General features: G+C 48.5%; 3 protein-coding genes across 5 annotated transcripts; 1 reads left to right on the top strand and 2 right to left on the bottom strand.

Moving 5' to 3' along the window:
* Positions 1-1,163: 1,163 nt before the first annotated feature.
* On the bottom strand, positions 1,164-2,087 carry LOC146587958 (uncharacterized). The gene has a single exon (XM_085318745.1). It carries the CDS (start codon positions 2,085-2,087, stop codon positions 1,164-1,166), a length of 924 nt encoding a protein of 307 aa, XP_085174871.1.
* A 4,465-nt stretch (positions 2,088-6,552) lies between these two features.
* Positions 6,553-7,647, bottom strand: LOC146587957 (uncharacterized). The gene is made up of 2 exons (XM_085318750.1): positions 7,087-7,647; positions 6,553-6,954 (listed from the first exon to the last, which is right to left on the bottom strand). Exons 1-2 carry the CDS (start codon positions 7,645-7,647, stop codon positions 6,553-6,555), a joined length of 963 nt encoding a protein of 320 aa, XP_085174876.1.
* An 11,756-nt stretch (positions 7,648-19,403) lies between these two features.
* Positions 19,404-20,378, top strand: LOC146587956 (uncharacterized). 3 transcript variants are annotated; one of them, XM_085318753.1, is made up of 2 exons: positions 19,404-19,718; positions 19,755-20,378. In XM_085318753.1, the coding sequence occupies exons 1-2, from the start codon at positions 19,404-19,406 to the stop codon at positions 20,376-20,378; spliced, it is 939 nt and encodes a 312-aa protein (XP_085174879.1). The 3 variants fall into 3 exon arrangements, with proteins under 3 accessions (XP_085174879.1, XP_085174880.1, XP_085174877.1); XM_085318754.1 differs by having other exon boundaries at positions 19,404-19,904; positions 20,112-20,378; XM_085318751.1 differs by having other exon boundaries at positions 19,404-20,378.
* The last annotated feature ends 7,234 nt before the right edge of the window (positions 20,379-27,612 follow it).

Here is a 27,612-nt window from a genome sequence, read left to right as displayed (position 1 = left end):
CAGAGAGCTCCTGTCCCCAGGGGATGGGGTCCTCCGGGGCTCCCGGGCTGCAGCCCTGTGCAGGGCACCTCTCGGTCCTGGGAGAACCTTGGTGTGTGCAGCCAGCATGCACAGAAACATGCTTTGGACTTCACCCCTTACACATGTATTAGGAAATCAAAATATTGATCAAGCAAAATAGTTATTTCCTGCTGTCTAGGAAATCACATGTCCCAGGAACAGCTGGAGGGGACAGTTAGCTCTCGGTCTGGTTGCATGCTTGTAAACACAGATTAGTGATGTTGACAGTGCCTGCAGCCCAGGCTGTGCCCACGCCAGTTTGCGGCACTGCAATAGACCTTCYGCATCACCCTCTCCCCCATCGTCGCAGGCAGCTACCCCACATCACCCCCTTCCCAGTTGGCTCCAAAGGGAGTGGTCAAGGGACAAAAGCACCCAGGAGAGTGGGATGTGCCAGCAGGGCTCTTGCTCTGGTCTAGCAGGGCAGGACCACATCGTGCCCTGCTCAGCCAGGTGCAGCCAGCCACGTGCTGGTGTGGCTGAGCAGGCAAACTTCTTGCTGGAGATCACCTCTCATTCCTTTAGCAAAGCCTTCCTCTAAGTACCTGCCTGCACATCTTTTGCCACATGTCCAGCTAACAATTTTATGCCAAAATCTAGTCCCACACCCAGGAAATCTTTCTAATCCTAAAAGCAAAATTGCTTTCACTATTTTGCTTAAAGTTGTGTTGTAACAAGAGGGAATAATTTTGCCTGGCAGTCAGCCATAGAAACAGTTTTAGAAAAACAGAGAATAAATCAGACATGAGAGCAGGAATCCAGCCACAACCCTGAGATTTAATGTTACTGGTACAGCTGGAGAATATATTTGACCTAGTAACAGTAAAAAACCTCTCACAGGTGCAGACACTACAGCAGAGCTGTATCCATTTAAAGTTCAAAGTTTTATCACCTGCTCCGGCTGCTTAACTTCTCACTAAGGTATTTTCTGTCGCAGAAATAAACGGAGTCCTAAAAGGCAATACACTCTACAAATGTAATGTTGAGAAAATAAGGGGAAAGTGCAGTCAAAGCTCCTTCAAGGGTTGGGAAGAGGAACAGAGGGAAAGAAATAGCTTTSGGTTATGCAGCTTGCTGTTTTCACGACGGCTCCTTGGGCTCTTTCAGCAGAGCCATTTGGCAGCGCAGCAGCTCTTCTTGCTGTGGCTTGAGCCTTTCCCTCTGCCAGCATGATGCCGGCACACGTGCTGGGGGGCACACGGGTGGATGCAGCCGGACTTGGAGGCGTACTGGGTCGCCGAGCACCTCTGCTTGGCCCCATCCAGCGGCAGTGAGCCTTTGGGGAGGCACCGCGGTGCCAGCGGGCACCCCTTCGCCCCCTGCCCCGGCGGGCACTTGGCGCCGTGGGGCTGCGGYGGGAGCTCGGTGATGCACTCCTGCGTGGGGTAGCCCTTCGTGCAGCGCTGCGGGGGAAAGCTGCCGCCGCACTCCTGCAGCACGCACTCCTGCAGCAGGCACTCCTGCGGCGGCGGGCACTCCGTGCACCCCTGCAGCGGCCGCGAGTACCCGCCGGGCATTGCCCGCGGCGGGCAGCACTTGGAGCCCYGCTGCACCGTGCATTCGTTCTTGCAGGAGGACGAGTACCTGATCCCGCAYGGCGGGAACCTGAGCTTGCTCGGCTCCAGGCACTTGGGCGCGCACGGCGGCAGGCTCTTGGCCACGTGTTTTTTCTCGAGGCAGCAGGTCTCGCAGGACCGGAGGCTCTGCATGGTGCCTGGCTCCTCGCCGGGCTGGGCGCAGGGCAGAAGGCAAGTGGTCTCGCAGGCCTCTGGGCCAAGCAGGACGCACTGCTGCGCRTAGGGCTGGCAGCGCAGCAGGGGCGGCGGGGCCACGGCTGGCTGCGGGTGCACCAGCATGAAGGGTTGCAGGTAGCCGGACCAGCTGGGCATCGGGCTCTTGGTGATGCTCAGTGGGTGACACGTGGTGCTGCACACGTCAGCCTGGGGCGCGCACACCTGGAGGCTCTCGGTGATGTAGCCAGACCCTGGCAGGCAGACGTGTTTGTACTGCTCCCCGTAAAAGTGCATGGTTGTGCGAGGTGGTTACGCCTGGAAAAAAAAAAAAAGAAAAAGAAGCAAGAAAAAGGTGGAGAGTTCACATGCACACTGGCCACCTCTGTGACGGGGGACCTGCCGTTTCCCGCAGGCGCAGCCCGCACCTCGGCTCTGCCGGAGGCATGCACCAACTCAGAGAAGAGGCTGCAATTACCTGAGCAGCTCGGGGCCCCACACCCTCCTTCTAAGAGCCCAGAAACCTCCAGGGATCCCAGGCACGTTGCCTAAAGACGGAGCGAGCAGTCATCAAAGCGTTTTGCAAAGGAGAAGCAGCATCCTGACCCCACGTCCCATTTGCTGCAAGCCTCCTGCCTCCCCACTGGGACATGCTTGCAAGCTCATGCCCTGCAACTCCAAAGCGTGAAAGATGAAAGATGACCCAAAATTAAAGGTGCGTCCAGGCCGTAACACCCAGGCGTGGCTGCCGTCCACGCGGGCGAGCCCAGGCTGCAGCTCAATTAGGCAGCTCAGGGTGACAGTAGCTCGGGACAGCAGGGATCCCAGCACGTACTGCTCGTCCACACCATCCCCTCGGGATGGACGGGACAAAAGACAGACCTGTGCGATTACCGGGTTCGGTGCTAGCTAGCGTAACGCCAGCCTCACCGCCTCTACAGGCGCCGCGCTCCCATCCGTACATTGGCMCGTGGGCAAGCTTTAAGAAAAGCAAGAACAGCAAACACGAGAAGCTTTCCTAAGCACTCCATAAAACCGGAGTGGTGAGAAAGTCCAGGCCCCTGCATCTTGGGGAAAGGGACCCAGCAGGTACTGTCCCATCACTAATCAAGTCAAACCCTCTCCATTGCCTTGGCACTCTAAGTGATTGGAGAAACCACCCAGCTTCACTCCCCTCGCAGGAAAACACTGATTTCGATGGTAGCTTCCAAGTTGGGACAGGAACTGGGAACGCTGATGTGCTAGAGGTGCCCTGATCCAATCCCCCCCCCATACACATTTCAGCAGTGCTTGGCATRCAGTTAAAGGCGCATAAAGAAACTGCATTTCCTGAACACCCCTGTGTCTACCTAGAGTTAGGACAAGATGCTTTATCTTCCAAAAACCTGTCACTGTATGACTATTAACAATACAATGCTGTGTAACTATCATTAATAAAAACTCATAATCACTGTCATTAAAATAATTATGGACCAATAAAAATAACAAGTCTGAAAACAATAGCAATGGTTCCTTTTCCATGTACAACATTAAAGTATCTGGTGACTCTCATCAAGGCCAGAGCCCGCTAAAGTAGGGGGGTTACTTGCTTCCAGGGGGTTGTCCACATCTCAGCCTTATTTTTATCATTATTAACCAAGCATAAGTTTTGACTTGTTCAGACTCAGCTGGGGAGTCTGGCTGCTAACTTGCACTTTGGTGCAGAAGCAGGTCGGCTCCTTGCCATCATCTGTGTAGCTTCTCTGTTCAAATCCTCAAAACAGTGGCAAAACCTCCTTGCTGCTTCCACTAAGGGCTTTGCTTCTTCATACATGGTCTCACATCCGAGTGCTGACATCGAGCCCCGTAGATAGTCGGTGGCCTCCTTTGGACTATATCTAAGGAAGCATAGGGGAGCCCACGAATCCCCCTCCTGCACGTTCACAGTCCATCCAAAGCACCTTCCTGGCGGTCTTCACCACGGATGAGGTTCTCCAGCTCTCACAGCCATGGTGCTGGAGGCAGCAGCCCCCCCRAGGACGTGTCTCCTCCAGCCCGCCGACCAGCCCTCCGCCTGYGCCGGCCACCCGGGAGCAAACCGGCCTCTCCGGAGCGCCGCTGAAAGCCAGACTTACCCGCTTCATCAGTGAGACGGACTGGAGAGAAGAGCCTGGGAGAGCCCGGTGACAGCAGGGCTTTTATACAGTGAATAAGTGCCCAGGGGCGGCGAGGCGGCGTGGCCGGGTTTAATTGCCCCAGCGGAGCCACGTGCAGCTCCGTGCTGCCAGGGATGGCTGGCCACGCCAGGAGGGCAAACCTCCTATCCGTGCTGGAGGCTCAAAACCAGCAGAAGCCCCTTGCAGGCAAAATATAYCATGTGCAAAAGCTGCTTGTGACCCTGGCGCCGCAAACCCCAGCGCCGGGCACCAGAACAAGCTGCAAATGGGCTGCAAATGGGCTGCAAAGGCGCTGCCGCTGGGGCTGCGGCTGAGGGCACYGGGGGCAGCTGGGGCTGCTTTTCCACCAGAGCTTTCCAAGTGCATACGTTGAAAATGCAGCCCAGGAACGACTCTCAGGTAGCCCAGGGAAAGGCACCTGAATCAYGCCGAGCTGCTGCCCTGAAAACTGCAACGACGTTTCCTGCTCTGCTGCCCTCCCTGCCGCCGTCATCCCTCCCTTTGGGCCCTGTCTGCTCCGGGAGCAAACCCCGGGGAAGATTAACCGCGACGTGAGCATTGCTGAGAGCTGCAAGACATTTTTAGGTAGTCACATCTGTCCAAGCAAAGGCTCTGGCATTTTTTCTTTAATGAAAATCTGACCCCCATCATCTGGACTCTGGCCTGCTGGGAATGCATGGGTGATCCCGTACCCTGGAAGAAAAAAAGGGTGAAACAAGTTAACTTTTCATAAAGTAGGTGGGAAATTTCTTACTGATTTGAAGCAGAATATTGATATCTAGCTAATGAATCCCTGGGTTTATTCCCTATTTCTGTTTTCACCAGAGATCCCAAAAGCCTGAAGGATTGTTTGTCTTTCTTCCCTTTTTTGTTTTTTCCAACAGTAGTCTCCCTTGTTATCAAAGAAAAAAATGCAGATGAACTGTGTATTATTTTCCCTGTCAATGCCAACATTTTGAGAGATGCAATAAACTGAAAGAACACTTTCTCCAGACTTATTTTATTTTCTGTATCTGAAGAAGAAAGCGCTAAATCCTACCTACATTTCCAGGTCAGGTAGCAAACATTAACCCGACAATAACATCATGCGCTGTCATCCAAACACTCCTAATTAGCCTCTGCAAAGTTCTCTGAAATCCTTTAATCTTGGAGAGACTCGTAGCGCCACACGGCGCATTATTGCGGGGTCTGTTATTATTCCCAATTAAGCAGAGGGGAAACTGAGGCACGCCGTGCTGCGGTCACTCGGTGGCAGGCATGAGTCAGAGGCAGGGCCGGGATCAGGCTCTGTCGCATCTGTCTCCCGAAACGTGCCCTGTGTGCCAGCTCCATGCAAACCTCCCGATTTGCAGAAAAACAAGTGTCCAGCCGCCGGGAATTGGTTCCTTAGGGAAAGCCGCGATTTTGGGGAAGAGGCGCTGGAGAAAGGGTGCAGGAGGCGGCCGGACACCAGGCTTTGCTCCGCGCGGCTCTCGGGCACCTCCCGGTATCCCGGGGCCGGACGCGGAGCAGCCTCCCGGCCCCCGGCACGCCCGCCGCCACTGCTTGCGACATTGGGTTTCGCCCTCTAACGACGTCTGAACTRCTTATCCTGAGCAGTCGCCTTCTCATTTTCCTAATGCAACGATATATTGCAGAATTGTTATCCTTTTTGGATAGGAGTTCATTGTATTTAATAAATGCAAAAAAAAGAGAGAACCACCAGAGGGCAGAAAGACAAGGTATCTAATTTTGAGGCCATAGAACTGTATTTATTTAAATATAAACATAAATATGCCTACATATATGTAAAGTGTTTTCAATACAATGTAGTGTCCACATCTTTAGGCAGCATAACGACACAGGTAATGACTTCTGTATCTCAAACACTTACAAAACATTGGTGCTACTTCTTCCTGTRATATTTCAAAGGTTTTCTTTTGTTTCAAGCTGTATTTTCAATATTAATTAAAGTAAGTAAGCGCAAGGAAATGTTAGTGTATAAAAATTGCAACCAGACCAGCCTCACCAAGCCAGAAATCCTATCTGTAAATATTTGGGAGTCTGCTGACGCCAGCACAGAGCCAGCATTTTACAGCAGGAGGGAATTCAGAGCACCTTCCTAAATGAAGGCCACTGGAATGGGACTTATAGCATGTTTGCTTAGCAAATTTATGTTTTTCTTCCAAATCTGATAGTAAATGCAGCTTCACGGAGCCGATGTGGTCCTGGAGCTCACCAGGAGTAGCTGCCACGCGCCACGGTGTCACCAGTCCTCCTATGTGTCCTGAGCTGGATTCCTTAGGTGGTTCTATTTTACCTACTTTTTTAATCTTTAGGGTTTATTTTCAGTATACATTGCAACTAGATGAGACCTTAACATCCCACTAGACTATTTATTATAGCAGACTAAGGAACAAGCCACAGACACYTGGAAAGTAGCCAGGGAAATACGATTGCACCCTGCTCCAAGATAAAGCTACCTACAGGGGAAATGCTGGAACACAGAGACAAGGAGGAACTAAGCGAAAGAAACTATCTGGCAGGGGCTGAAAGGAGATCGATAACCCCTGGCCCAAAGCTGCAGCTCGCTCTGTTTCCAGGAACTCTCATCCCCCTGCTCCGTTTTACCAAGGCCACTTTGAGGCAGAGCAGTACTTCTTCGAATGGCTGGAAATCTTCACCCCACCTGGCTGGCACTGCTGTGGGGCACACGCCATCCCACACTCGCTGGCRCACTGCTGCGGGGCACAAGTGGCCACGCTTTTGGTKGCACACTGCTGTGGGACACACTTGGTGGCACACTGCTGTGGAGCACAAGCGGTCACACACTTGGTGGCACACTGCTGTGGGACACACTTGGTGGCACACTGCTGTGGAGCACAAGCGGTCACACACTTGGTGGCACACTGCTGTGGGACACACTTGGTGGCACACTGCTGTGGAGCACAAGCGGTCACACACTTGGTGGCACACTGCTGTGGGACACACTTGGTGGCACACTGCTGTGGAGCACAAGCGGTCACACACTTGGTGGCACAYTGCTGTGGGACACACTTGGTCACGTACTGCTGCGAGACACACTTGGTGGCACACTGCTGTGGGACACAGGTGGTCACACACTTGGTGGCACATTGCTGCTGGGGGATGCACTTGGTCACGTACGGCTGCTGCGGGACACACTTGGTGGCACACTGCTGCTGGGGGATGCACTTGGTCACATACGGCTGCTGCGGGACACAGGTGGTCACACACCTGTTTGCACACTGCTGGGGGATGCACTTAGTTCCACACTGCTGCTGCGGCACACACTTGGTTGCACATTGCTGCTGCGGCACACATGTGGTTGAACATTGCTGCTGCGGCACACACTTGGTTGYACAYTGCTGCTGCGGCACACACTTGGTTGCACATTGCTGCTGCGGCACACAAGTTGTCACGCACTTGGTCATGCATGGCTGCTGCGGGAAGCCCTTGGTCGCACACTGCTGTGGTGGCACACACTTGGTTGCATATTGCTGCTGCGGCACGCACTTGGTCACACACTGCTGCTGCGAGAAACTGGAGCCCGAGAAGCGCTGCTGGGACACATACTGCGGGGYGCATGGCACCGAGCACTGGACCGGCACCGACTGGCACTGGGCAGTGTACATCGGCGGGCATTTCACGGGGAGGGGTTCCTGGTACATGGCAGGGAGGCTCGGCGGCAGGTAGCACGACATCTTGTCAAGGCTTCAGCAAGACTGCAAGGACAGGGGAGAAGCAGAGCCCTCAGGGAGGTGCCAGGGCCGGCGTCTCCCTGCCTCCCACCCCTGCCAGCAGCAGCTGAGGACCTGCCCCTTCCTTCTTAATTCTGACACTGGTATTATCTCAAACAGCAAGAGCACTTGGAGACACAAACAGGGTTAGATACCACAGCCAGCCCTGAACAGCCACTCACCCCTTCCACCACCTTGACCTACAAGGGGAAGAATTAACCCCCGAGGGCAGTAGAAGACCTCCTGATGTCAGAGCTGTATTTCAACCTCCGAACCCGGTTCTCCCCTTCTGCTTTCTGTTCGGTGACCATCTCTGGTATCTTTTACATGAGCAGATAAAAAGCCCCCAGCCTGGAAACAAGCAGCTCAAGGTGTTCAGCTCTGAGCATCTGCTGTGGCCAGAGGAGCAAACAACCCCAAAGCASCCAGGGCTTGGTAACCTGTAAAACCAGGCAGGCAAAGGTTCACACCTTGGTCCTGGCATGACAAAGCTCATGCTCATTACGGAACCAGAGCTGTTAAAGGGTAGAGTTACCACAGCTGAGCACTGGTGTGCTCACATTTCTTGCAGCATTGTGCTCTCTGATGCACCAAAGCAATTCTGACCGTTGCCAGGCACCTCCTTCACCCCCCAAAGCAAACTACATCAGCAGCGCTCCGTTGGCTGATAACAGCCTTTCCTTGGCTTTTCCAGAAGCAGCTAGTGGAGCTGGAGGCCCCACTAGAGACACTGTAAGAGAGCACACTCCCACCCCAGCACAGCGATCCAAACCCCTCCAGTTTGGCAAAATCTTTCCTGTTAAGCATACTTATATATAYATACATATTTATACAARAGCAGAATAAATTCAGACTTCAGTGGCTACAGAAGCTCAGCACAAACCAGACTTACCCAGCTCCTGGATGAGAACAACTTTGCGATGTGACCAGTGAGACCTAATAGAGGGAGAGCTTTTATACATCTTCTAGACATGCCTCGAAGGCATGAGGTGCTCACGACATACCCTATTAGCGCCTGTGCAAAATCCTTTCTGCGCGCAACACTTCTGGTGACTAGCATCAGCGTACTCATCCCCAAGGATGAGTCGTTAAATGTCAGGTCCCCATGGTAAGACCAATTATCATTTGTATAATCCTTCCTGGCATGGGAAGACTGTGTGGCATTCRGAGAGGCAGATGACAGTGGCATCTCCTGCCCCAGGGGGTTTTGCAAGGCAGACATGGGCACAACACCATGCAGCAGCAGCATTGCAGGGAACCCACTGGGGCAGCCTTCAAAGTTCCTGCAAACAGCCTGGTGGTCAGCAACGACGGGGGACATCTGAGACCCAGCTCGGAGCCTGTTTCCRTTGTTCAGATAGACCTTCTGTTGGCTTCCTGCTGCRTGGTGGCAGCCCTGACCGTTCCATGTCCCTTCTCCAACTTCGATCACTGCAGCTCATTTGGTAAGACCCAGCGGCACTCCTCATCTGGCCTTTACAGCACGGCACGTGCAGGTTGGACAGAGGACGATGGCGTCTTTGGGGAAAAAGAAGGGTTCTTAGTAAAATTCACATCATCCCATTGGAGAGGATCACAGATCCACGGGGCAGTTCCCGTTCACTATCATTCCAGTTGATAGTGAACCTGATCATTAGCTCACGCAGCTCTGGAGAGCGTCTGGCTGCACACGCCACAGTGTTCCCATGATCCCAAGATCATCAGCTGATACTGGAGCCATGGGAGCATACCACCCAGTGACTCCCAGATGAACGGAAAAGGCTGCAGTCACTTCTGATTGCACCTGTTACCTAACGTGCTCAGCTGTCAGAGCTGTGACTAGCAGCGCAGGAGACCACGAGCAGCATCAAGAGCAGACCTTCCTCCAGTTCTGCGGTGACACTCGCAGCAAGTCACCTTCTTATCACACACTGCGCCCAGCTTAAAGGAACTGAACAACRGAAACAGGCTCCGAGCTGGTCATGGTGCTTTCATAGGTACATTGTCAGATGAATTGTCCCTTAAATACCTATTTCTTCTGCGTGCAAGCAGTGCCTCAACCTTCACACAAATCCTAATTCCATCCAGGTCTTGATTGGAAGTGAATCCAGTCCTTGTGAATTCACTCCTTGTGAAGCTACCTAAAATATTGAAAGTCCAGGGAAGTATCAGTTAGTTGAGCACAACAATAACTTGTTTTTTATTTTCATACCTGGTAGTTTCGGTAAGATTATGTATCTGAACTCGCTTGAGCAGCACACCCCAAACCTACAGGACTAAAGAGAGAAAGAAAAATCCCATAAGCTCTATTAGGCTCCATTTTAACTTTGGCAGTGCAGCAGTTCTGGAGACTTTCACTATGCAGCAATTTAATGAATGTTTCACTTTCACACAACGATGCCTGCAAAAATGTGTGCTTCTGTTGTCATTCTCTGAGCATCTCCTGGCTGTATCCACCTTATCCACACAACCAACCCTGCCCCAAAGTGGCAGTCATCTAAGAAAATCTCCTGGATGCTTCAACATGTGTGACTCATCTGACAGCCTCGAAAAAAGCACAAGACCAAAGTGGAGAAAGAAATAAAAATAGAGCTGTGGCATGAAGTAGGAAGAGGGATCCAGAAAACATCCTGGAAGAGATGCCAGGTGAGGCATTCGGGAATGTACCACCCACCCTTTAATAAGGGAGGAGTGCGGAGGAGTGCCGTCATGCTGCAGCGATTTCGGAGCATGAGCCCAGCTGCCAGGAATTCACTGCTCTCTGCCAGCACCAAAGCCAGAAATTGAAAAAGAGCAAGGCAGTCCTAAAGTGGGGAGAAGAAACGAGGCAAATAGGCCAGGTGGGACCTGGGATATTGGCTTGCAAGCTCAAGTGGTGTAAAATTAGCCTTGCTCCATTAACAGTAACGAGCAGATGCTGTTAAACTCAACACAGAGCTGTAAAGCAGGAGGCAGCAACTGCAGGGAGCTGTTGAGCATTAAAACTAGTGCGTGGAGAAGGAAACATTAAACCTAGCACACAGCAAAGTGTGTTAGGCTAAAAAAGCACAGCGCAAGGAAGGGAGTCCTCCTTCGAGGCAATAAATTTGTCTTGGAGAAGTGCCACCATGACCAAGTTCTGCTCAGCATCTCCCAAGCGTGGAGGCATCCTGCTGGCAGCCAGCCTTGCATAGGGCTGCTCCTGGCCTTTTCCTCCCGGCTGGCCCAGGCAGGGCCTTCTCCTCCAGCCACGGCGAAGCCGCTAGAGTGCAGCACCCGCCCGCGCAGCAGCACCTGGCGGGACCGGCTGCTCTGGGGAAAGTTGGGAAACCAAAGTTGGTTGCCTGCTCTCTCCAGGARGATGCTTTAAGCTGGTGACTCAACCCAGCCTTTGCATCAGAGGACCCTCATGTTTTCATTCTTGTTGCACCAACACACCAATGCAAATTTATATCAAGCTGTCAGTGCACCATGCAGCCCAGCCAGAACCTCCTGCAAGCTTGTGCCTATCTCTGTAAGAGCTGCTCTACTCTAGCTGTTCGTATACACGGGCTTCCGGGCATTTAAAACATGCTGGAACAGTAGCAGAGCTGTGTGCCCTGCGAGTCTGCTTGTTCGATCACTGCAGGGCACTAAGGTGTGTGCAGGGAGGGGGAAATGGAGAGTAAAGGAAACACAGGGGAGTAAGCACAGATTGCACATTTTTATTGTATCAGACTTGTAATTAGAAAGCAGCACAGAGGCTGTAGACACCAAAACTTAGCATATTATTAGCCCAGTAAGCAATAAATCCACAGTGCCACCATTTCAATGATCTAATAATACTGGAGGCCATCATGTATTAGAAGGAAATGCTCCTCACTTGGGCTCCTTCTTCATTTTAAAATCATTTTATTACTTAATGAACTCTTGCTGTTATGCAATTAGTAGCCACAGCACACCTCTTTGTTCCAGGTGTTATTAGGCTCAGTGGAGTTCAGTCTCTATAGAAAATCGGACTGCAGGATCGTAGTAGCCCTGGAGACTTATAAAGTGCTTGAATTAACAGTTATGACACTGATGCAAGTGACTTTTTCCCAGCATCCCTACCCATCACCTACACTAGCTGGGCTTCCATTGCAGAGGAAAGCTGGATGTGGAGGAACGTGCTCAGGACTGGAGCTCTCCCCTCTGCAAAAGCAGCACGAGCTGGTACAGAGACCCCCCGGCCACACAGTTGCCAGCAGCTTTGCCCATGAACGGAGTAAAAGCATAAGCAAAATGAAGTATTAACCCAGAGAAGGTGAAAGTGTGAAATATTTGTAGTAGATCCTCAGTAAAGTGCCCTGAGCTAGCTGCAGCACGCTCTGGGTTTTGTTTCTGCGCCACGTTTTCCATGCACAGCAGCTACTTTCGCTTTAGAGGCCTTTGGCTCAGCTGTTTCTTTTGCTGCTCTTCCAGGGGCGGCACAGAAGCYGGTGCCTCAGCGGGTGGTGGGCCTTGCTCGGGTTTTGGTGCAAAAAGCTGTGTTGCAGGCAGCTCCTTGGGCTTCTTCTGTGGTTCTTTGGCTGCTGGTGGCTCTGGCTCTGCCGCCGYGATGGGGGTCGGACAGACTGCTTGCTTGCTTTGCTGTGGGGTTAACTGCAACGACATCCTGCTGCCAGGCCAGGGACTGAGAAAAATATCATAGGAGAAAAGTTAGTGTAGTGGCTTAAAAGAAAGGAAATATTGCACCATTTTTTTGTTGCAAAGAGAGGAAAGAAAAGCAGCAACAGCAGCAATCTTACTAGAAACATTGGTARCTTAGCCCTAATTTGCGCACCAGTGTGAGGAACAAGTGAACCGTGAGAGCTCAGGATTGCTGTGGTTTCAATGACTGACTCAGAGCTATGGAAAGCAGGAGATCCAAGATAATTCCCTCCCTCAAGCCTGAAGACCAATGACTTTCCCTCCCATGCTATCTTCTTGCTTTGCTTTCATCTGCTCCAAGTTCCTTTCATTAGCCAGCCCTTGTCAGATGATCCACCTCCAGCACCCAACCTTGCTGATACTGGTTTGCAAACCAGAAACCCCCAAGAACACCGAGGCTGGATCAAAGTCTGTTTGGGCAGGCGCAGCATTCGTGCAAAGCTACAACGCTCCTCAAAATCCTCCCTTCTGCTCTCCTGCAGCTCTAGACTTCATCCCTTCCTTCCCCTCCCCAGGGAATTTGTCCTAACAACCAGAAMATGTTATTTAAACAGATGTTCTGGAAATATGAAACTTTTTAAACTTCATCTTTCCATAGCAATGCAGCTAACAGTGCCATCTTTGCTTTACAGCAAAAGTCATGTTCGAATTAATCCAAGTCCTCTGGGCCTGATTCACCCCCATTACCACCTTGTGCAATGGAGTGATGCCATCAAAGTCGGAAGAGTGGCACAGGTATAAACCAAGATTATCTCTRTCAATCAGTGGCATTGCACAGGCACAGAAACAGCAGGAGAAGAGACAGTTTAATTCCTAGAGCCTGCAGTCTCTGCAATTTAATCTCATTTAATCCCATTGGCAGGCGGAAGAGTCTAAAATTGTCACCATCAAATTATGATGCTACRTTTGCCCCTGCAGTAAGTCGTATTATGACAAGCCTAATTAGCAATATTTAATACATGCTTCAACATCAAACTTACCCAACCCACCAGTGAAGCAATGAATTGATGCAAAACAAAATAAGAGTTTGGGGAATTGAAAAGATCCTTATATAGTCAGGGAGCCCTGTCTCCTGTGGGCTTGTACAGTACATGATGTCTGCATCTTTTGTAGTCCTGGATGGTCCAAATCACAGAAACTTTTTATTTTTTTTCCTTGTCCTTTAGGAGAGAAAACTCTCTCTTCTTAGGCATTTTCTATTTTAGCAGCAGATCACTGTTGTGTTGGCCACACCTGAAGCATGAAAGCCCATTTTTCTTTAGACATTTTTCAAAYGCTCTGCTTTAAAACCCCATGGCTTTGGTCCTGCCCCAAAAGAATAATAAAAAGAATGCGAGTAGCAAATTGACATCAAAAATTTCGAATGCAGGGCCTGAATCTTGGGGACATTTAAGGCCTTTTCTGCCTATTTTGGAAGCATAAAGCGCCCGTAATCTGCACACAGTCTCCCCACCGCCAGACCCCTGCCAGCTGATGCTGCAGCGAGCTGATATTTCACCCTCTCCCAAGGCGGGGGGGGGGAAGCCTGAAACACAGTCCAGCACCCTTGCTGCACCCCGCTCCCCAGCTGCAGTGCTGCAAACTTGAGTGCAAACTTCGGGTGACCCCCGGGCTGCTCTACTTTGCGAGCACTCACCGTCGGGCGGCGGCTGGAAGAGGCTCATTGCAGGCTCAACCCCAGCAAGTCCGTCCTGAGCTCGGTGCACGAGCCAAGCAGCAGAGATCCGGCTCTCTGCCGTGCTGACTGCCCGCGCAGTGTTTCTGTGGTGCCCGGTGGGTTTTCAATGAGGCAATCTGCTCTGCCTGAGAAGTGGTAACTCAGCTGTAATTAGGACTAAATTTAGGCTGGGAATTAGGAAAAGATTGCCAAGAAGCAGATCACAGAGACTCTGCACAGACTCCCATAGCAGAGAACCATCCTGTAGCATGCCTTGACCCTCGGAGCCTCCTGCGCTAGGAGAGACCACACGGTCTGCAGGTGCAGGGGTGACTGGACCAGCAGACAGACCGATACTAGGAAATTTGGTAACAAGTAATTGTCTTTTGTCTCGTGAGATGAGTTAATCAAGGCGTCCACCCTAAAGTGATGACAATAATAAAGAACAAGATGGGGTGTTAACGAAATGGTGTCTAATTAAGCCATCAGGGCGAGCCGTGTCTTGGGAGATCCAGTCTGGCAACTTCTGGATTACACCATGACATGAAATCCAGGAGTGTAATATTTTCCTCAAATCATTTTCTCTGGGCACAAAGGTTCAAAGTCCTAGAGAGAGTGAGAAATGAAGGAATATCCTTGCAGACATGAGACCTGGATCACAGCGAGCTTTTCTCATCCTGGGCCAATAACATCTGCAGTGGCCTTTGCTTCTGGAAATCTCATCCTTTTTTCCCAGACTGAAGTGATATAGCAGACAGAGCTCAGGATCCTTAGAGATGCCGAGACATTCACTCTCAATAATRAGTGAGATAAGGTAGACAGCTACAGACCTCCATGCCTGGCAAATAGCATAACTGCTGTCTCCCTCCCTGCATGTCTTAGTTGTTTGGTTACTTAATTAATTACTCAAGGACTCTACAGGGCTGATGGCAGCCCAGCGCCTGCACARGCTGTGAAGGAGCTGCAGTGGCATTTTCTGGGTAGGAAGGAAGATAGGAACAGGCCAGGGTTTTTCTCCCTTGTAGTATTACAAGTTCTCTGGGATTAATGGGTTAAATTCAGTACGGACTGGGAGCAGAGCCACACTCTGCCGGGTGAGAGCCAGGAGCTGAGCAGCTCCACGTTCGCTGTGAAGCCACCATCCTCGATGCACGTTCCTCCCGTAGTTCCCCAAATGTTTGAGTAAGGCAAGTTTCACTCATAGGTTGTTTGCCTCTAAAAATAGTCTTTGTGCAAGTCACATGGAAGGGGAAAGCAATTACACCTCTGCTCTGGGAAAAACATTCACTCCCTTTCCAAGGACTGACTTCAGAGCCTCTTCCATGATAATTACCACCGTTTTTTCTGCTGAGGTTGCTGATTTGCTGGTGAAGTGACCTCCTCAAGCCTCTGCAGATCTGGATCCCAATCAGGGCTTAAAGTCAGGAGAGCCCCACCTCCTGATCTCCAGACAGGGCTCAGGTTGTCTCCCTTCCAGCTATGGAAAGTGATTTTCTTTAATCACTRGATGCTGCAAGTTGAGGCTGGAAATTTGATGCCCAGAGTGGCTACATATTCCAGAAACCTGAATGCTTGCTTAATAAAAGCAGTGTCTCAAGACAGGGCCACGGCAGTGCAGCCCATAACCAGCCTCAGCACTGGTYCGCAGGTGCTACGTGCACTGCTGCTCTCAGGTGCTCTAACTGATGGACATAATGAAGGCTATTGAAGCTCTAAGCTGAAGGCGTACATTCATTTTTTTCAGCTGCAATATTTGATTTAATGTAATGCACTGCCTCTCCTCCCAAGCCCTGATGCTCTGGTCTCTTTAGGCCAAAACTTGTAATAATTATAAAATGCAAGTTTTTTCTTCTCTGAGTTTAAGCTTATTAGCCCTCCTTTTTGCTTTGAGGAATGCTATTCCAGGAGCAAATCTCAGCAGAAAGGCCATTCTGATAATGGCAAAGCATGATCCTACCTAGAAAGTGGWTGGGCAGGTTCTCTACGGTTGGAAAGTGTCCTAGTTCTGCCTTCAGCGGAGCTGCAGCTGCAGTTGGCATCAGCAGAAAAGCAATTGCAGCTAGCATAGGTGAGGCCTGAGTCAGGAATAGATCTTGAGCTGCAATTTTACCCCTTGCTAGCAAAGGTTGGAAATTAAAACCTGATCAGCTCCCAGAGGCAGCCAGGTAGGCAGCAGTGCRGGACCCCACCTGCAGATGTGGCAAGAAAGGAAGTTGCAGGGATGAAGTCACGCTACAGGAGCTGGCGACATGGTCTAAAATCCAGGTATCCTGCCCTTTGGTTGCCAAATGATTATTAACAGAGGARGTTACACCACTAGAAACAGCTGCTGACATTCGCACTGCAGGAATCCCAATGTGCGGCAGGTACCAGCTCAGCCTGTTGCCATGATTGCATCTGCAGTAGGCGCTCTGATAAGAGCACTAGTAAAATGCTTGAGACAGGACAAAGATAGTCCCAGAACAACCAAATATGATGAAATTCACCCTTGTGTGGGACGCATCATCTCCACTGGTGAAAATAATCCTACCATCACAGATGAAGACTCTCTGATTTGTGTCCAAATAGTTCCTTGAGCTTTTGGGGGAATGGGAAAATGGTTGCTGTGCTTTTAATAATAAGTGAGACATTTTCACTCCATAGACTTTTCACATGGACTGATGCTAAGGGAATCCACTGGGAACCCTGGAAGCTCCCTTTATTTTTCTGGTAAATTGCAGCATCTTTCCAAATACACTTCTGGTGTCCAACCAAACCAGTGGCCCAGTTCCTTTTGGATGTGATAAATCTTGTAAACTGTTAGAAATCCTTTTACTTTTCACATGATACATGGAGATAAATTCAGCTCCACCGTCTGTCAAATTTGGATAGGCAGAAGCTGCCTCCTCTGTACCACAGCAAGTAGCATGCATTCAAAATAATCCATTCTGAAATGAGAGAATGAAACCTATAGAGATCTTCATGGAAAAAAGAAAATTCAAAAAAGCTCATAGTGGATACATAGAATCACTAGAAAATCACTTCAGAGAAGTTGCTGGTGAGAAGGCAAGAGAAGTACAGGTTAATCCCCCTGTCTTAAACCACAAATGTATCTTTAGAAGCAGGGACAAGATCATTAGCTGACGTGAAATGACTCAGTTATGTGGACCGAAGTGGAGCCACGCTGGGTTATACCATCCCAAGACCCCAGATTTTGGTGGGGTCTGTGAGGAAGGTATCAACCCAAGAAAATGACTTTAATCACATTTGAAAAAGATTTTGTTAAGTCACATTAGTCAGAAAGGGGATTAAAATGCTTTCTATACCAAAAGCAGCCTGTTCACAATGCGTACGTGTAAAACAAGTCTGTGGAGGAAACGCACAAATGCAGTTGTGAAAGAATGAGCTCATTACCTAGGAGGACTCATTCCCAGAAGGCAGGGCTTTGAAACCATATAAAAGTTCTCAAACCTCCATGCTCCACCATCCACTTGACTTCGTGCATCTAACTGTTGGACGGTAGGGTAAGTTGGAGGATATTGATACCTTTTTTGGGATGTCTATGATTTATCTGCTTGGTTTAATGTATGTATCTTTAAAAAAGTGATTTATTTGCTACCTACCTTTAAATATGTAACAGATTCCTGCAAAGACAAGAAACAGCATGCGTTGGGGTAGGATAAGCAGTCTTGGGATGACTCTGCAAGGCACAATTAGATGGCATGTAAATCTAAGGATAGTTAAGCACTGAATTAGATCCTTTCTGAAGATGAGATTAGATAAAATTATTTCTTACTCTGTTTCCTATGATTCCATTATTTATTATAAGAATATTTTTAATCTTTGATTTAATTGAAGAATTATATTGTAAAAGGTAGATTTGTGAGCACTAAGGGCTGTGCAGAACAGAAGATTGCAAATATTCCTGGTGTGCTGTAACATTCAGGCCAATATACTAATTTGGCTCAAGATGTCATCAGGTTTCAATAAAGAAAATAGAAAGTGACACTTGATGTCGATCTGGAGGCTCTAGAAGGATGTGGCAGACAGAAATAAATCTGCTTTGAAGATGTGCTGAAAGGAGCAGGTGACCATGTTGGTGGTAGTCCTGTATTGAGGGCTCTTTAAAAAATCCCTTCCAACCAATACTTCTATGATTTGAAATTCTTCTTTGTGCCCTGACATTGTCTTTAGGAAAATAGGGACACAGTAGAGCCAGCACCAGCCAAGGTGAGCCTGGTGCTGCCTTCGGCAATGCACCACAGAGAGGGAGCTTCATAAATTGCTAGGAAAATTCATTTGGTCTGTTGCACATTCCTGGCCTTGCGAGAAGAAATCTCTCCTGATTTTTCCAATTCATGCCTGCTCCGTGGTTATTAGTGGCCATGGGAATCCAGGAGCCAAGGGCAGCATCACCACAGCTAATTCTTTCCAGGACAGCTGGAAGGATGGTGCCACGGGTGACTTCCTCCACCCATTACATCACCAATGAAGTCAGAGTGAAACCAGAGCAGGAGGAGGAGGTGGCTTATCACATATTTGCTGTAAATTCAACACTGCAGAATGCTAACAGCTTGCTGTGGTGGTTTACCTTGGGGCCTTGGCAGCTCAGGTTTGAGAAAGGTTCATATAAAGAGAGAATAAAGAGTAAAACGAGGGGGACACAAGCTAAACAGGACACTAGTCCCCATAGTAGCTGCACATTTTACACTGATTTCACTGAGTGGTTCATTTAGAAAAGTAAACTTCAAAACTTTGGAGTAACACAAAACATTTTCAAACATTTCTGTGCAAAGAAGTCTTTTTTTTTGTTTCAAATTACCTTTCATTCTTTAATTTTCCCTTTTTTCCATGTAAAATCTGAAAATTACTTTAAAATGGGCAAAACCAAATGAAGTGCTTCAGTTTTATCAATGTGAAATATTCTGTTGGATCCAGATCTATATATTTTTTTTCCTACCTATTGAAATGCCAAATGTTTTTAAATGCTTGCCTTCAGCAGTCGTCCTTTTTTTTGTTATTATTTTGACTTTCTCAATCCGCTACCAAACCAGCAGGTCTGTTATTTGCCAGCTCCTCTCATCAGTTCTCCAGCAGAGAAATGAAAGGGAGTTAACACACTGAGAAGAGCTAAATGACAGGAGGAAGAGCTCTGAAGTGCAAATCAGCTCCCGGTTCAAAGGAGTGACTCTGCCTCAGAGAGACCTGGCAGGGCTGTCCCACACTGCAGACCAGAAATGACGAGCAAGATAAGAGCAGGAACTGAAAGGCAGGATGAAAAAGAAATAGGGAATCATAATTCTTTCCATGCCAATCTGCTGTGGGAAGCTAGGAGCAAGCTACCTTGCAGATGATTCATGTTTCTTAGGCATTGTTTCGCCCTTCTCCCAACCCAGTTTGTTTAGCAGCYGCAATAACGCTCTGATGTTTCTTCCAGATTATCTTGTTTGGTGCAAAGATGTCTTCACATCAAATGCAGTGCAAGCAACCAACTACCCTCCCACCTGGCCTGAGCAAAACTATTTCAAAGCAAAGCCAAGAGCCTGCGCCATGCGTTGAACCRGTGCCGTGTCCTCCACAGCAGCAACCTGAAATCCAGATCCCAGTGCCATGCCCAGAACCAGTCCCCATAGTAGTGGTGCCAGGCCAGGAAAAAACAGCCCCGCTGGTGGAACCAGACCAAGGAAAAACACCAGTTGTTGTGATACCTGAGTGTCCACCGCAGGAACAGCAGCAGCAACAGCAATGCAAGCTACCACCAACTCTTCCTCCTGTCCCATGCCCTCCAGAGAAACTACCATGTAAAGAGCTGCCGGAGCCAACCCCTGTTCCCTGCCCGGAACCCACACCTTGCCCCCAAGAGAAGCAGCAGTGCAAGGAGATCCCTGTGCCAATCCCTGTTCCCTGCCCTGAACCCATACCTTGTCCCCAGGAGAAGCAGCAGTGCAAGGAGATCCCTGTGCCAAYCCCTGTTCCCTGCCCKGAACCCAYACCTTGYCCCCARGAGAAGCAGCAGTGCAAGGAGATMCCTGTGCCAATCCCTGTTCCCTGCCCTGAACCCATACCTTGTCCCCAGAAGCAGGAATGCAYGGAGATCCCTGTGCCGGTCCCCATTTCTTACCCAGAACCAATTCCGTGCTCTCTGGAGAAGCAGGAATGCAAGGAGATCCCTGTGCCGATCCCTGTTCCCAGTCCTGAACCAACTCCATGTCCCCAAGAGAAGCAGCAGTGCAAGGAGATCCCTGTGCCRATCCCTGTTCCCTGCCCCGATCCTGCACCGTGCCCTCTGGAGAAGCAGCAGTGCAAGGAGATCCCTGTGCCGAGCCCTGCTCCCTGCTCCGAGCTGGAGCAGTGCTCCCTCTCGGAGAAGTGTCCGCCTACGGAACAGCAGCAAGTGAAGCAGCCCATCCAGTGGCCACCGGCGCAGAAGTAACTTGCAGAGGTCAAGCAAAGCCTTGAAGAAAGAAGCAGAAGAGCARCCCAGCCCGCCTCGCCCCTGCCTTGCAATTAGCAGTCGTTTTGCWCCGTCCTTTTATTCACTGCAGAATTCAGCACAGCTTCCATCTCCCCCCTCCCATACTAACGCTAACGTTGTCCTGTACTAACAACCCTATGCTAACTGATGCATCAGGACTGTCAGTAGATAACACAGCTTCACGGGCTGTGTGTGCATTTGACTTTCTAGTGGCCTGAGTCTCCATCCTCTCCCAGTTGTCCCGCTGGTTTTTGCAAGACGGGGGAGAGACCGAGTGCGTGACGGCAGGCTGCAGCCAAGGCTCACGGAAGCTGATACTCAAACTTAACCTGAACGCAGAGACCCTGAGCTCATCACGCAGCCYCGTGTGCTGCCTCCTGCTTTTCACGCTTCCCTCCGCAGCTCCCCATATGCTCATGTCTTCGCCTGCCTTGCATTTAGGGGTTTTGCCTATTAATAGCAGAATTTGGGGTTTGTGCAGAACCTACTAGTATTAGTTCTGATTCCTGTCAACAAGACTTCATAGAATCATAAATCCATAGTGCTAAGTATTTTAGGCAATACAAAATCCTTTGGGTTAGAGGAAATAGAAAGATTTTTACTAAAGATCCATCACCTCTTAATTATCTGCTTAGCTGAATTGGTAGTAATCAGCACTCAGCACTTTCCTCAGAGCGCTCACCTCAGGTTCTCTAGCATCTGTAAAGAACAGCGTGAGCCAACGGTATTTATGGAAAAGATATAGGTAATTAAATCCAACCCAGACATATTTTGAAATAAATTAACCTCGGGCGTGGCTTCCATCGATCACACAGACTACAGGAGGAGGTATGCACAGTGCTGAGTTATGTCCTGGATGCGCAGTGTTGTTGCACATGTGCTTGGTACTTATCTCTAATTATTTTAGGCTGACATTGGATCCAAGATTTATTTCACTGTGAAAATCAACAATAAAAATGACTTTAAATACTGAGTTCTGGAGACTTTTAATAGCTTCTGCTCGTAAAGAAAATGAAAAGGAGTCTAAGCTTGCAACTTTCAGTCCCTTCCCAGGCTCAAAGCCAGACAAAGCTGCAGTCAGAAACATGGAGCAGCTCACATCAAGCTGTCCTGGTGGTCAAAAACATACCAAAATATACACAGCCGCTCGCTGTGACCTTCAGCATGCATAGGGCACGGGCATGTCTATGAGGCAGGTTGCAAGCCCAAGCAAATAAGCTTTTCCCACGCTGCGAACAAGCCAGGAGCAACGCAATCTCCTGAGCACGGCCCGAAACCTGCCAGATGGATGTTAGATAGCTCCGACCTCGTTGTCTGATCACAACACCATGCTTAGCCCACAGCTTCTGCTTTGCAGAATGAGCATGCGCTGTCTGCAAGACACCAGTATCATATCACTCAACAACATCTGCATTTGTGATAATTTTCCTCCTCTGCTGCGTAGCAGAGTGAAAATCAATTGGCTGAACCAGTATTTCCTGCTGCAACACAGAATCATTCTAAATCCTGTTTCTCATTGTTTTAAAACCAAAACTACTTGTTTTGAGCAAGTGAACACTTCTCATTTTGTTCAGGTTTAAAAAACTTTCAAAAACCATTTTCCTGACAGTAGTTACAGTACAGCTAGGACTCAAAATCAAAATTACTTGTACAAGGATATACTGCAGAATATTACACCTTGCAGAAAACATTGTCCCTTCAGTTTGTTCCAGTTCAGCTTGAAAACCACTTTCAAGATATTATAATCCTCAAGTAAATATTCAAGGCCTGAGAAAGTAATTTCCTGAATGACAACACCACCCAAAATTGCCAGTTGTCCAAATGACATCATGCTAACGCAAAAATCAAGTAATCCCAAGAGACCACACGATGCGTAGCCGGAGGTCAAACCTCAACCTCGCGTGCTGAGCTAAGCCCCAGTGCAGGAAGCATGTCAGTCCCGAGCCGGTGTGTGAGTTCTGACACCTGGGCAACAGTATTGCCCCAAAGCACCCTGAATTTAGATGGTCTTTCTACAAGCCAGGACCATTTTGTGGCCTGTTTGCTCTAGACTTCTGCATTTCTTGTCTGCTTGGTCATCATTATTAATAGCTGGTGCAGGTTTGTGGATCATTTTCAAAACTGAAAGCTTTTTTAATATTTGAAATAAAGATATGGATAAAGAATTTGATGGGAAAAATCTGGAAAGGGAACATGCATGGGTACCTGTGTATAYGTGCCTTATAGACAGACATATATAAATTTATAGGTAATTCCTGGGCTATAAAAAAAAAAGTAGAAGAGAATGAATGACACTAATAAAGTGAAAAAATATCAAGAAGCAAGTAATGCAGTTAATTATAATTTTATTGTTGCACACCCTGAGGCAAAGATCAGAAGGAAACGGCCTCATGGCTTGTCTGTATTTGAGGATGAATAAATCTTAGCTAATTTATTACATCTCTTTGTAAAGTAATTTTTTGCTTGCAAATAAAGCCAGCACCCTGCAAATTCCCAGCTAGTTTGGCAGAGCTACCGCAGAGGAGAGCTTGCAAGGAAGCGATTGCATCTTCCCGGGCACTTTCACAGCCGTTGGTGTTAGTGCTACTTCTGCTTTGGGCATTGATCCTGCTGCTGCTGCTGCGGGATACTTTTCACAGGACATTTGGCTTGTCCTTTTGGGGGCTGGCATTGCTCCACGCTCTTCGGAGGACACTTCTCCTGGCACTGCGGAGGTATGTGCTGTTGTTGTTTCTGCTGGTGGGAAGACATCTTTGCTAAATCTGGAAGGAAACCAAGGTGCCATTTCAGTTATTTTTTTTAGCCTTACACAATTCTCCTTTCCAGATTTTATAGTTTCAACCTGTTTTCTAGCCTTGACTTCACACTCACAACCAAGAGGCTGTAAAAGCTAATTCTGCCAGGGCAGGCATGAAAAAAATTGGCAATCCCTTGGGATGCTGCTGCTCAGACCAAATCGCTGCTGGTGATTCCAGCTTGCTGCAGCTGCCCCGTGAGGCATTCCTGGGCTCCCATCACCGTTCCCCACATCCCAGCTAACCTGAGGAGCTCAGCCCTGTGCTGAGGCCTCCAGGCATAACTGTACATAACCATGAAGGAATACGAGGCACACACTGTCCTAAGAAGCTTGTGATCCAAAAAGGCAAATGTTTACATGGGGGGGGGGACAAAAAAAAATGAGAGGAGTTTTCCTTCTTTTCCTCTATTCTTCTGGTTTCTGAACACTTAAACTTTGACAAACTAAGCAGCAATAAAAATACTAGTAAAAGAAAACAGAATAATCTTAGTGCATTTGCAGTCAACAGAAAATACTTAAAACCAGTGCAGGAAGCCAGTGACATTTCAGTATTGCAAATGTTTCTGAAAGAAACAACAACCCAGTTTGATAACAACGCCTTCATTGCAGACCTCAGAGCAGGACCATGTCTCCTACCATGAGCACATGCAACCTGCCCTGCTATGAATGATGCTACAATTTTGCACATAAAGTGATMCTCAGAGCCTGGGCACCCAGGAGACCGTAGTGAAATGCCTTTTGGTGCTCTATAGGTGCAAAATGAACCATCAGCAGAGATCTTCCTTTGCTATTTGATGTTCAACACTTGATGGTTATCCACACAAACTCTTACCAGTTGCTGAAAAATTGTGAGGGCTGGCAAGGGTTTCCTGGTCCAAGGAGCCAGCAAGCCCCTGTGCCTGGAGCCTCAGAAAGTCTCAAAATAGCGCAAGTGAAAACAAAAATAAACCTGCATCAGCTTTGTGGAGGGTGCTAGGAACCCCACAGCAAGGRAAAAGGGCTGGAATCGCTACTAGAGAAATGAAATGAAGAAAAATTGTCCCATCTCCCAAGAAGAGAGACCCCCTCCCTCCCCCCAAACCTCTCTCTATAGCTGAATCTGCATGGAGAGACTCACCTGGCTTCTCTTGCTGTTGGCAGAAGGGAAGCAGCAGCCACCTGGGTTAAAGAGCCTCCCGAAGGGAAGGCTTTTATACCCTTTCTGAAGTCTGCCCCAGCAGCTGATGACAACAGATTAACTTGATGACCAGAATCTTTCACAACCAGAACTTGCTCCACTAACACCTCCTTAGTCCTGGATTTAAGTCAAGGTCTGTCAGAGATGCCTCCGCTTTCAGGTGCGGGGGACTTGTTGATTTTAATGAGAGGCACACCCAGTCTGGTAATAACTAATTCATTAATAATTCATACTGTCCCAATCCAGGCAAAGATCCCACAACTGAACTCAGACTTCAGAGCCAGTCCTGATCTGCTCAAGAGTCAGTAGAGGTGTTTCCTGATAGGCTTTAATCCTTCTCCATCTTCCTTCCCACAAAGGGACCAAAACATTTTATATTACCAGTAACATAGAAAATTGCAAGGAAAATGCTGATGAAAATAAGAGGGCACTTTCTTTTCATTTCCTACTGAAGGAACTGAAATTTTCTATTTACAAACATTGAGTTTGGCTTGCTGAAGTTGTGGTAGGATTTCTTTTCTAGGGGGTGAATCCACACTCCAGAAAAATTCCAATCCCCTTGAAGTTTTTCCAAGTAAGGGACAGGGAAAATTGGTCAATCAAAGCATTGCTTCTAGCTCTAATAGAAGAGGTAGCCCAAGCCTTCCCAGAATCTTCCTTAATGCCATGCCCCATGGGGCTATATTTGGCCCTGTGAACTRCAGCCTGTTCTCCATTTCAACCACACAATCCACAAAGAAACCATGGATGTGACTTCCAGTGGGTGTAGGAGGGCAGAAGGGGCTTATAGAAGAAGAAGAAAGGGAAGAAGAAGGAAAAAAAAAATAAACCCAACCCCATTCCACATCTTCACACACCCACCTTTGTCTGACTTACCAGGGGTCTTAATGACCCTGAGGTTAATAAGGACCAGGCTTAACTAATTTGTAGTAGATAGGCAGACGTTAGCAATGCCCAAAATTAACCACAGGTGTGTAAGATAGCAATGCGTCAGGGCTTTTGCAACAAGCTCTCCTGTAGGCATGGGACATGTGATGAATGCAACCCAGCCAGCTGCCTCTGCCACTTCCTCTGTGGCTTTCAGAGCTTCTCATTCATGTCTATCATTAGTGTGTTTGGTRCCATGCTCATGGCAGAGAGGGAGAGGAGAGCCATGACCATCATGGCTGCAAGAGCTGTATGAAGAGGCCTTGAAGTCAGTCATGGATGACTCATCTACAGGATGGGTCTCATTAGTAGCTGCACATGACCTCCTGGCTAAGACTTTTTCCACACCTGAAGGTGGGCACTGATGCTGAACATAGGGCAGTAGCAAGCAGTTATTAGTGATGTTATGGATGGCAGGATTCACTGATGAATCCCCAAAGGTTTGGGCTCACTGGTAGGAATTAGGGATGGATGTTCCCAGACTTCCCCTCCATTTCCTTGCTGTTAAATAGTTGTCCAACTACCCCTGATTTGTCTAGCTGAACTGAAATGCATGTTCAGGTGCAAAATTTCTTTGTCTGGCTCAGATACACCAAACACCTTTGCCTATCGTTATTCATGCTCAATGCCATCACTTTTCAGTGTTGACAGAAATAACATGAAAAGGAAACTACTGTAAAACTCTACACTTGTATGCAAGGTTTCATTGCCAGCTGATTTGGTAACAGTGTTTACACACACCTAAATATAACTCTTTTCTCTTTGAGATTAATCACCCTCCACCCTTGCCATAATGACACGGTAGGTAGATCGCAATTCTTTGCATCCCAGACATGGAACTTGTGCAGCCCTCGCAGAGAYGGGCGGGAGCAAGTCGCGCGCGGAGCTCGAAGACAATGGGAGCATTATCTCCGCAGAGCAGCGCTGGCCGGGAACAATGGGCCTCCAGACAATGGGCTTCCTTCAGTCCGGAGCTGTGACTCCAAATAAAGACGAGGTATTTGCAAGTGGGTTAAAATATCGTTGCACCAGTCAGATGTTAATGAACCTGAAATGCCAACTACTCTGTCAGTCACAGAGGGGGCTTCTCCTCCTTGCAGATGGGGAACAGATAGACAGCAAGAGCGAGACTTGCCCAAAGCCACACAAAGCGCCAATAGCAAAGCTGGGGACTAGACTGCAGTCTTGCCGGGCTTGGACCTGCTCCTGGAGCACAAAAGCATTCACCTCCTGAAGCCARATCCCTTACTTTCTGTTTCTAGTCKGTGAGGATTRTGGGAAGAGAACATCAAAAATACCATTTGGTCTYCATGTGATTCTTTTTTAAGAAATCATTAAAAACCCAGTAAGAATGCTTCAGTATTTTCTCATTTAGATTTGGGGTTTTCTTCCACTTAAATTTACCTTTTAATTACTAACCTAATAATTAATTATTTTTCTATCATTATTTTCCAGTAGGACAAAACTAATTTTTTAGTGTTTCCCAAAAAGCATTGGCCATGTTTTGTTTACAGAGTTAGAAAACATCACTCTATGCTAGAATGCTTTTGCTCTCTGTGTTTATAGGCATGAATCCTTCACAAACATACCAGCTTTTTAAAAGGAAAAATAAAGAAAGATGATCTTGGATCTGAAGACATGGGAATGAGGAGGTGAACAAAAGACAAGAGGACAGATAATGCCATCGATGGTCAATTTTTATTGCTGCACATACACATTAAAAGAAAAATGAGAATAAAGAATAAAAAGGCAGAAATCTTCCAACACCAAGCTGCTGACAGCACAACCCTTGCAGAAGATCTTCCCAAGATACCCAGTAGTGTAATGTTGGCCAACTGCATTTAGGAAAAGAGGTGCCAAGAAAGCAGTAGTAGCCGCACAGGAAGCAAAAGCTGGAAACATTCAAAGAGACATATTCTAAGGCAAAAAGAGCAAGGCGTAAGCAGGTTGGGAGAGCTCTCGGTACATTGCTGGTGAGTCTGAAACCTGTTTTTCACTGCACAGTTGCTCATGAGCCCATGGACGCTGCAATGCACCGAAGCACCGCAGCCGCCTGCATGGCCCACGCGCCCGGGTGATCAGCACGGATGAGAGCAGGCCGTGGTGCATGGCTCCAGGCACAMCGTCTCGCACTTATCCACGCACTTGGTGGCACACACCTCCACGCACTGGGCTGGGCAGGGCTCCACACACTTGGTGCGGCATTGGGTAACACAGGGCTCCACGCACTGGGTGGTGCAGTATGTGGTGGTGCAGGGCTTGGTGCAGACGTCCACGCACTTAGGGGGGCA

Source organism: Rhea americana, unplaced genomic scaffold, assembly GCF_003343005.1.
Source record: "Rhea americana isolate MKP2758 unplaced genomic scaffold, rheAme1 scaffold_550, whole genome shotgun sequence".
Lineage (NCBI taxonomy): Eukaryota > Metazoa > Chordata > Aves > Rheiformes > Rheidae > Rhea > Rhea americana.
The sequence above is the reverse complement of the archived record's forward strand: the minus strand, read 5'-3'. Positions and strand labels throughout refer to the sequence as shown.